Raw genomic sequence first — 11,540 nt, 5'->3', positions numbered from 1 at the left:
ATATATATATATATATATATATATATATATATATATATATATATACACACACACACACACACACACACACACACAACTTCGGAAGGTATTAATAATTTGGATTATGGCGGTGAGCTGGCAGAAACGTTAGCACGCCGAGCGAAATCCTTAGCGGTATTTCATCTGTCTTTACGTTCAAAGTTCAATTTCCGCTGAAGTCGACTTTGCCTTGCATCCTTTCGGGGTCAATAACTTAAGTACCGGTTGCGTACTGGGTCGATCTAATCGACTGGACCCCTCCCCAAGAATTTCAGGCCTAGTGCCTAGAGTAGAAAATAATTAATGATTTGGATCTCTTGGTTATTCAGACATTATTATAAGAAATAGCTGATGTTATAACATATATACATAGATGCATGCACAGTATGATAGGTAAAATTTTAATGTATATTTATATATAGTTTTAAATCAAGATAGTAGAATCATTTACGTGCGTGTTGAGTTTGTTCCTTCTCGAGCCATAGCTGGCTCATAAGGCCCGGCTTCATTGGTGTATAGCTTCCCCACCAGCACGGAATGCCTGTCCGTCGCAGGTGAGCTGCTAGATGCAGGAGGAAAGAATGATAAACAATTGTGGCGAAAGAGTCAGCAGAAGTTCGCCATTACGTTCTGTCAGAGCCGCGTACAGATTAGGTGTTTCGCTCATAAACATACACATCACCCGGACTGAGATTTGAACCCGCGCTCCCTTGATCGCTAGGCTGCTGCTCTGACCTCTAAGCTATGTGCCTCCACGTCTTTCATTTACTTGCGTATATCATATTTTAGATTATATCGACTTGGCTATACGACTCTTCTCCTGCCGATGTGTTATTTTGAAAGAACTTTTCTTCTTATCTGATATGTTGAAAACATGTAGTGCAATCTACAGGAGAGAATTAACATTCACACTTTAAAGTACAATACGTATAATTTTAAAATAATTTCCCAATTATAGCTTTGTTAGCACTTCATTAAATCATCGGTTTGACTATGTGTAGCTGTTACGTCTCTTTATATTTCTAAAATGGCTAACAACTATAATTGATACTATTCTTATTGGCAGAAAACGGATCTGTAATGCTTTTAAGAATTATTTAGAAAGAATATTATAATTAATCATGTGTGTTACAGTTTTAAATATATCACATATTAATGATTGTTGCTACACATTCAAACTAACACGGCTGTACTTTTGTAAGAGACTCAGCCGACACAGAATTAAATTTTAGCATGTTGTTTAAGGATTCTTTTTGTTTTTTATCTTTTGTTTCCAGTTTAATTATTTTTTTTTTACATATGATTGTCTATTATGTATGTGTGTGTCTACATATGTAGATATGTGTACATACATTTTTGCATGCATATATGTATAGATATATATATATACAATTGTATATACGTATATAATACTCTAATTAATCATATACAAGCTTTCTTTTGACACATACCCAATTATTAATGTAGGATTTTCTCGTGATACTAAAGACATTATTACATATTTAGATACATATTCTGCAATATGATGTTTCAGTTTCTTGATCTTCTATTGAATTTGACAGGTGAATTTCACTGGACTCACTGGCACGGTATCCTTTGACGACAACCTTCAACGAAAGAATGTTAAGCTAGACGTGTTGCAGTTAAGTTATGGAAAACCGTTACAAAATGTAAGTATGCCATTTTACCTCCATTCACTAACATTGGAACTATATACTGTTTTGACTTTTGTTAAGAAACTATCTTCTATTTACTGAAGGAAATAACGATTTCTACCTACTTAGCTACGATCTTTAAATTCTAAGTTACAAATGTTTTGTCTTCCACTGCATTAGTGGAGTTCTAGGCCTTGTTTCCTAATAGGTTCACCTACTAACTAAATCCTTTACAATAAATATCTTATCTTTTGTGCTACGAAATAACTATGAATAAGATAAGTGCTAATACCTGGCTTAGCTCTCATACTAAACTACCAAGCTGCTAAATTTAGGTTGAAATGCGGCTAATTACAAGTCATCTCCCCATTAAAGACAATCACATGGTGCTTGGCTTCCTTTACTTGGGCCATGTATTTGAAATACTTTGTTGTAAGCTTCTTTATGTCTCCTACTTTATGTTTTCGTACTGTATTCGATCGACTATGGGAGGTTGGCCGCAAATTAGACTTGAAGAATATTTGAATACAGAGTGGAAAGAGTCGGAAGGAATACTGCAGGGCAACCTTTCAATCCTCCAAAGAATCTACCATATTACTAACTATGATCTTACCATATCTTTAGGGATAAAAGCCAGTCTCTTAGTTCAACTAAGGGTCAACATCTGTACCTTTCGCTTGAAGCAAGACGAATAAAAATATTGAACCTTATTTATCAGATCAGCGCGTGATAAGTAAAGGTAGGTGAATTTAAGCACACAGAGTTGAAATGACAAATAAGCCACTCTACTTGATTCTATGAGGGGCACACACTTTTACCTCATATTCAATTGTATATTGATCTTTGAATAAAATAAAAGGTTATCAGACATTTTCAGAGTCTAATCAATAAAGTTTTTATAAGTTCGACTCACCTAATTTATAATGGATATTGCTTTCGGTTATTTTGATTTCTGCTTCTGCAGACGTTCGCTGCAGACATTCATTACTTAAATTTGTCTGAAATTTGGCCTAATCACGATGGATGGCACGGTAGTATTCAAATCTGATGACAAAAGAAATTTAACTAGATGAAGGTTCTTCATTTGCAATTTTTCTTGATGATTTAGCTTTCAATTGTCCATCTAATATCTACATTCATTGATATTATGTCCCCGGGGGTTTCTGTTATTATGATCAAAGAGGTTAAAACAGTGGTCCAGAACTGTTTTTAGCTTTAATACCCGTGATTTACTCTCTTTCATATAGAACCAAAGTCAAAATTTCTTTCAAACTTACTCTTTCTTTTCTCTTCGTGCTCTCTGTCATTTTTATGTCTTAACCACTTCGTTATATACATATATAGCCTGTAGATGTGTATACATATATATTTATGTGCGCATATTCGGTTGTATGTGTGTTTGTGTGTATATGCATCTGTGTGTCTGAATATATGTCTATATGTTAGAATATGTGTATCTTTGAATTATTGAATGTATGTATGAATGAATGCGCACGTGTGATTATGTATATACGTATGTATATATTATGTAAATATCTTCCTACCTTTCGAACGTCTATCAAATCTCTATTTGTTGTCTGTCTATCAGTCTATCTGTCTGTCTCTGTCTCTATCTCTCTGTGTTTATTAGCATTTCATTTTCAATTTTCGCAAATCCTGTACGTAAAAATTCAATTTGACTAAGATGCATTTTATCTAATGCATTATTCAACTAATGTATTAGAATCATTTTAAGTTATATAGAAAGAAATAAAAGAAAAAAATCTCTTTATCTCTTTATATCTATTATACTTTTCTGTAAGAAGGGTCGTGAGGGACCATTCAGATATTTCTGAAGAAATGTAGCAGGTTTAGGAAAATATTTTAAACATCTCTTCTCATAGGGAAACTAAGATAGTACTGAAACCGCTGAAGAACGGTCGATATGCTGTACAACACGGAATGGCAAAATGTTATACTCTATACTTAAAAGAGAGTAATGTCTTTGTATTTATAAAGAAAACTAGGTAAATATATCTGGACCCTATATACTTCATCTTAAATCCCATATCTTTTATTTTGTTTCATTCATTTGACTGCAACCATGCTGAGGCTGTGCCTTAAACGAAGAAATCGACCCAAGGATTATTTTTTAAAGCCGAGTACTTATCATATCCATTCTTTCGCCGAACCGCTAAGTTATAGGAGCATAAACGCACCAACACTGGTTGTCAAGCGGTGGTGAGTGACATACACAGACACAATGACACACATACATAGATATATATACCTATTTATATAAGACGGGCTTCTTTCAGTTTTCGTCTACCAAATCCACCCATAAGGCTTTGGTCGGCCCGAAGCTATCGTAGAAGACACTTGCCTAAGATGCCATGTAGTGGGACTGAATCCGGACCCATGTGATTGGGAAGCAGGCTTCTTACCACACAGACACGCCTCGTATACTAATAAACAATTATAATTGTTTTTAATTTTGAGTGAAATCAAGGCAAGATAAATTAGGATGTGATTTTAAGGAAATTAAACAAAGACTGGAGAGACGTTGATTGTAAAGTAAAAAAAGGTAGAGATTTGAGAGAAGGGGAAAAAAATAGAAGCAGTAAGAGAAAATATGAAGAACGCCTGACGTGAAACTATATTAGAATTTAATACATTTTTAATAACTGTGTTGAAAATGGTGATTTTTACTTGCCTGGTCATTAGTAATTTTTCCGAATGCATTTCTGAAATATCTAAACCTGCACTTCGGAAATATCTCTAGTCTGTTGTTTAATTTGAGACCCTGGTTGTGAATATTTCAGGAACTTTTTTCTCATTTCCTGTTATGCACACATTACACTCTTTCCTTTCAATTCTGAAATGTTTGAGCATTACTGTGATATTCCACGTGAGATTATAACCAGAAATCTTTTCTGAAATATCTATACGGTGTGTGTTTTTTTTTTGGCTTTTGTTTTGTAGCTGTCTAAAGGATGCATAATTAAAAAAAAAAATTATTTTCTTCAACCTCTCTGTCATGACTGTGTAACGCTTATATGTCACTTCCATATTGAATCTCATAGAAGTGACATCTGCGTCTTAAATCACTGCTCCCACATTGCAGTATTTGCCTGGTGGTCATATATTTGGAGTTTTGAATGTATGTCTCTTCGGTTTTGATAATGGATGTGCAAAATTATATTTCCCATGTTTCAGATATAAATTTAGATTGTTTTACATGTTTATATATTTTCTATATTTGTGTTATGGAAGTGAAGTGCTTGTTATAATTATGAAAAATGTTGTTCAATTAGATTTTGCATTGAGGAAAGAGCAATGCGTTTGGTTGAGACACCTTCACTTTTAAGGGCAGACAAAGTGAATACGTAATGTCGTCTTTGAAGTTGTTATATTGTAAATATTTATCGTAATAAGAGGTTGCCTTATAGATGCTTTTACTAATACTATCGTGACATTTAAAGGCTATTGAGAGTGCAAATATGCTCTGTTAACAAAAGATGGATATACGTCGCTTAATTTAAAAGTATCACTTCTAGAATCTGTGGAGATTACGTTAGTGACGTAACATATATTAAGGCTGAATGTGCAAAAGCGCAAAAGCTGTTGATGGCGTCTTTCCTGATAAGTGACTTCTAGTTCTTTTAATCAAAAATAATACGCAAATCTCTATTGTCAATTAATTTTGTTGGAGTGTTGATACACAAAAGCTTACATTAGAGTTTATAAATTAAACAGACACATTTACGATATACTATTTACGACACGCTACCTGAAATATTTCCCTTTTTACATTTTCTTTCGTGTATGAAATAACATTAGTATTAATTTTAGTTTTAGTATCATGCAGAGGATAATGTCGAATTATTTATAGAAAAATATATTCCAGGTTCCATGGAAGATTTTCATATTGTACGTTAATATAGGAATCTAATTTTATATTATTAGCAGCATTTATAATTCGGTAGAATCATGCATTGGACTTGAAAATGTCCTTCATGTTTTTATTCGATTTTCTTACCTTTCTCTTGAACATTAATATCGCAATATTATTATTTCAATTCCATTTCCTTATTATAACAATTATATTTACATACGTTAACCTATTTTCAATTCATGATTATTACAACTGGAGTATATAAGTATAAATATTATACTTACCGTTAGATTTGTATGAAGTATTGATGTGCAATAGGAAATCCTATTTTATATCATTATAAATATTTTCCTTCCTCTATTTAACTCTGATATTTTAATTTCAATTGAAATATTTTATCCAATAATATTTATACTGTGGCTGTAGGTTGCTTATCGTATCTCGCTAAACTAAAAATAAAAACAAAACAAAACAAGAGACATAAGACATTGTTTCTTACATTTCTTATGAATTTACCAAATAGAAATCTGCTAATCTCAAAAGCACATAGTTATAAAAACACCAATAATTATATGCACAGGTGCCATTATAAAAATGACACTTCACATCGATAAATAGGTAACGAACATTTATTTCATTACTATAGATAAATTCCTATCTCATTGGGGGGTGACATGAATTCTGATATTTCGGACATATTGTCTTCGAGAGAGAGAATCAAAATTATACTTTTTCTCTTAAACCAAGAAGGGACAGCCTCGAAACGTAAGATTTCATTTCTCCCACTGTGTAAAATCATATCCAAACTGATGAACATTGCTGTATAACTTTTGCCGACGCCCTGTTTGCAATCAACTAAGCTAATACATAAATGTTCAGTTCTCGATGGAAGCAAAATTGATTGTTATGTATGATGATATCCTTTGAGAGAATGGGATTCTCATATTGCAGACTGAGATACTCTTCACCTAGATACATGGGTTTCAAGTTAAACTTGATAATAAACTTTTCATCCTGTCCCTCTTCCCATGTCTGTTCTAAATATTCAAAATGTATTTACTGACGTAATCTCCTACTGAATATTGAACACATTACATTACCAGCACGATTTCGCCTGCAAGGACTATAACTGTGAGCTGGACATTTTTCAGCAGATTAAGTTACGAACTAAATAATACACATATATCAAACACACGCGCAGGCGATGAGACAGCCTCTCTCATTCGTACTCAAACACGCGCACGCACGCACACGATGCTCATACACATTATACATATATATTAGGTGCATGAAAACATTCAGACACACACACATAATTTAGAAATATTGCCAATACTGTGAAGATATATTATTTGTGCAAAATAATCTATTTTATGCGGGTAGTCTGGTGATGACAAGAATAATCATAGAAATGATGAGTAAGGGTGATAAATTCATCTCAACAATCGTTTCTTTATCTTGAGAGAAATGATGATAGGTTTATGAGAATCAGAAGCAAAGCTCCTAATAGCAATTATAATTGACATCTCTTATTTAAAAACATAGTTGCTAGATTTATGTTTGACATTTTCTAATTTGACAGATAGTTGTTAAGTGAGGATGAAATTGTCTGTATGATTGCTCTACCAATAACGTTCCTCTAATTTTTTGTAACATCTTATTCGTGTTGTTTGCTTTTCTCTAGATATCGAATTTACAGTTACATATTGATGTAATTTTTACTATGTCCACCATTTTCGAATGCTTTCTTTTGGAAATCTACTCTTTAGTCATTTTTATTGCCGCAATTGTGATGATGGATAGTTGAACAGAAAAGAAACTTTTACACTATAATATACTGTTTCTTGAGAATCTATATTTTTATTACTATCATCAACTTTAAAATTAGTGTGAAGGGTAATATTATGTGGCTGCAAGTTCTCAGCAACTCAGTATCTATTACAGTTTTTCAACCATTTCCTTATTGATTCTAATGTTCTAGAAGCAAGAGTATGAATGCCACGACTTTCTAATACACCGTTACGGATCTACGTATCAAAAATATTGTTAGCCTTTTCAACAATATTATACTGAATTATCTTTCATCAAATATTTATTTAGTGAGACTGTTTTAAAATTTCCGTATCGTTGGTAACGTTGTTGTTAACTTCGATCCTGAACTATTATGATTAAAGTCATGTAAGGCATCATCTTTCACATACAACATTGCTTGATTTTTCAGATAGGAGAATGGACAGATGAAACAGGGCTCGACATTAGATTGGAACGTCCCCCAGATATGGACAAAACAATAATTGAAATAAACAACACAAAGATAATGTCTACGATTAAAGTAAGTCTTCAGTATTTCGTTCTTACTTTAGTTTTGTCTCGCCTGCTTTCTTCTTTCTATCTCTCTGTCTCTCTCTTCTTTCTTTCTCATGCCATATTCTCACATATTCAAGATTTCAGCGTCTACGGTTTCTGTCTTTTGACGGTAAGTTTTCAATGTTAAACTCTTTTACTATTTTGCATTTCTATGCAAGCAGTTTTCTATTGAGACGTGCTCTATATCAACCAGACACTATATTAACATTATTTGTTATCCTGCAATGAAGAAAGATGAAAGGTTAAATCTATTCGGCTAGATTTTAAATGAAATGATGATACAAAATAAAAAGAAAATAGTTGAATATATAAAGTATTGAATCGATTCTACAGTATTGGCAGCAGATATTTTGTCAACGTGAACCACAATGGCAAAATGGAAATTTAACCTCAGTGTAGGAGTAAATTAAGATCACAAAATTCAGAAATCACATGGCAGTAAACATTTTTCTTAATACTTTATTATTTTACCAAGAGTGCCTCCATTTAACAAATATTCGATTCTCAATTCAGTACAATGTCTACCAAAGCGATCGGCTAATAATAAAGGAATGGATAAACGGCAAAGTTTACTCTTTTCTTAAATAACAACTGATATATGAGTTTTATCATGATTTGAATCTAAATCTATAAACCAAGGTGAAGGTAGTACTGATTTCCAACATTATATACAAATCCTTATAATTTAGGCTAAACAGAGACGGTTAATATCGACCCACTCTACATCCTGGTTGTATGGAATTTTTAAAAGAAACGTCGATTATGGTGAAATTTGAAATCAAAAGGCAAATAATTGTAAAGGAATATCACAAGGATGTTTCTAACTCTTCGCCGCCAAAAGAAATATTGAATTAAATGCTTTCCACTATAAGTATGCTCGTGATAAGCTCGAAAATATGGCCTTGTTTATAATTCTCATCGAAGTTATTTTACGTTTTACATAACTAAAACGCTTCAGAGCAAGGTAATGTTCGCATTTATTTCTTGCATCTCACTAAAGCTGAGGCTTTTCGGTTACTTTATAGAATCAAATTCTGTTATGGTATTATTTGATTGAGAAATTTGAATATTTAGTCCATTGTAAAACAATGATATCTGTTCCCTGAGCTAAAGTTCAGTTAAAGTTATAGCATTTTGGAACGTTGCAACAATATCAATTTCCCTCTCATTGTAGCTGTCTTTATAAACATTTCTGTTATATGAGAATATATAGTATCACTTTAGAAAACTCAATCGATGTCCCATCATACCACCACTGTGTATAAGCCACATTGGAATTTTGCAAAATATATCATACATCTATTGCAGGCACTTAATCCTCCAGTTCTGAGAAACACCAACTGCACAGAAGATGTGTATCTCTTCTGAGATTTTGATCTTTTTACATGTGCTTGTTATTTGATATCTAACAATAAATCTCGCTATAAAGAAAATGTTATGGTTGGTTATGACAGTAGACACTACTTATATAAAGTGCTTTCATATTCTGGTAAAAAGAAAACCCATTTTACTTGATATTTTTCTTTTCCTCACAATCGCGTATGTAATAAAGTTCGTCTCAGTGCCACAAGTCATAAATATTTATGACGTGTATGTCTATGTGTGCGCGTGAGTGCGTATCTGCGTGTGTAGACTTTTACCTAAAATTTAAAATGCTACAAATTATTCTGCGTATAAGATCGTCCCATTGAACCCCAAGAAACACTAATTCTGGAGCAGCGGAGACGCTATATTTGCATGGACTTTTCTCTATAGATATCCAGTTTTAATTCCACCGTCTTCTGGTTAACGTTGGATTCTGTTAATACTTCACTTTCTTCCTGAATATTACTTATTTAAGATCCCAAAAAGAAATGAGAAGAGCTCTTGACGATGCAATAGTAAACAGTTCCGATTGGCTGCCACTGACCACCGCTACCAAAATGATGTCACTGGACAATATACGGAAGTGTTTTTTAAATCAGCTTAGTTCAGCAGCACCACCACACGATGCTTGTCGACATTATTAGCCACTTTAGATCACACAGACACACAGACACATATATATATATACATCGGGATTCTTTCAGTTTCTGTCTACTAAGTCCACTCACAAGATCTTGGTCGGCCCGAGGCTATAGGAAGAGAAATTAGCAGTGCGATTGAAACCGGAACCATGTGGTTGGGAAGCAAGCTTTTTACTACACAGCCACACCTGCACCTCCATAATTCATTAGCTTCAAGTTTAATTATGAAGTGATTAATAATATATTAGAGCTGATTTCATTTAGCTATGCACAAAGCTTTCATTTTAAAATCTTTCAAACCTTGTGTAAATTTGTCCTTATTTGGAAGTTGTGAAGTAAAGACAATCTCTAGACGTGAAATCAGATATGTAGGAGGAAATTAAAGTTTAAAATATTCAATCTGTTGCTGTACTACTTTTTCATCTTCTTACGTAATTAACAAATACAGGTTTCCATTTGCACAGCAAAAATCTTTGAAGTTTAGGAAATTGGAAATATAATTCCACTAATACATTGTCTCAGGAATCTTCTACATGAGTGGTTGGTTTATAAGGAAACCTATCCGAATATTTTAAAACCTAAATTAAAATTTCATTAAAACCCAGATGTGACATATTTGATACAGGAATCTGAGATAAAATGCCTGTAAAGTTGGTGCGATCGAGGATATTATGTCTTTGAAAACACCCTACGACTGCTGTCCCGAGTATTAAAAAATAGACGAATAGCAAGATATCTTTTTGGTAGGTTTTAGTTTATAGTGTTGCAATCATTCGATCCAGAAACATCAGGGTAGGCCTCGTTCGCTCAAGTTTTTCCTGAATATGTTTCTGCATATGCTTTTCAGCTGTATCAATCTCCCCAGGCATTTAAAAGGCATGTAGAATGTTCCATTCCTCGCCCCCGCCCCCAAATAATTAATAAATTATAAGATTCTTTAAAACGGAGGTGAAGTGAAATATTTCGGTTAAGAATCAAAATCTCATTGAAAATTTCGTACACTGGGAGATTGTGCATGAAGTGTTTTACACACACACACACCTATCTATCTATCTATCTATCTATCTATCTATCTATCTATCTATCTATCTATCTATCTATCTATCTATCTATCTATCTATTATTTATATGCAATTTGATCTGTGTAACATGATGCAATAAAGTTTTTCCCTGGTGATCAGCTGCGGTTGAAAATTCAATTGCATTTGGAAAGTACAAAACAGAGAGGCTGCAAATAACCCCGAGAGTGATATGCATGCAAATCACAAAATATATAAACTTCAGTTTACCATTATCTCTATATTTACTCTGTATATCATAACTAGAAATGCTACTGAATTCAATATTAGCTAGAATACTATACTGGAAACAGAATGGTTAATGATACCTTACGTGACGCATAAACCCAACTGTAGTATGCCTACACGTAATACAGATTATATAGTACATATTCGTGTATGTGTGCGCGTGCGAGTGCACGTGTCCGTGTGCGCGCGCGTGCGAGTGCACATGTGTGTATGTGTGTGTGTGTGTGCATGCGTGTGTGCGTGTGTGTATGAGTGTGTGTGTGTATAAATATATATATATATATGCAGGTATATATATATATATATATATATA

At 33.3% G+C, this 11,540-nt stretch overlaps 1 protein-coding gene across 4 annotated transcripts in view; it reads left to right on the top strand.

Annotated features, from left to right (window-relative positions):
- LOC106876580 (glutamate receptor 2) overlaps positions 1-11,540 on the top strand; it is a 737,813-nt gene that overhangs the window by 287,994 nt on the left and 438,279 nt on the right. For all 4 annotated transcript variants that reach the window (XR_001410261.2, XM_014925186.2, XM_014925185.2 and 1 more), the window contains exons 8-9: positions 1,581-1,688; positions 7,769-7,879. Coding sequence is in view for 3 of the 4 variants with exons in the window: in XM_014925186.2 (XP_014780672.1) it covers positions 1,581-1,688; positions 7,769-7,879 (219 nt within the window). In the remaining variant the exon portion in view is untranslated. The remainder of the gene's footprint in view (positions 1-1,580; positions 1,689-7,768; positions 7,880-11,540) is intronic.

The sequence above is a fragment of the Octopus bimaculoides genome, chromosome 1, assembly GCF_001194135.2.
Source record: "Octopus bimaculoides isolate UCB-OBI-ISO-001 chromosome 1, ASM119413v2, whole genome shotgun sequence".
Classification (NCBI taxonomy): domain Eukaryota; kingdom Metazoa; phylum Mollusca; class Cephalopoda; order Octopoda; family Octopodidae; genus Octopus; species Octopus bimaculoides.
The sequence above is the reverse complement of the archived record's forward strand: the minus strand, read 5'-3'. Positions and strand labels throughout refer to the sequence as shown.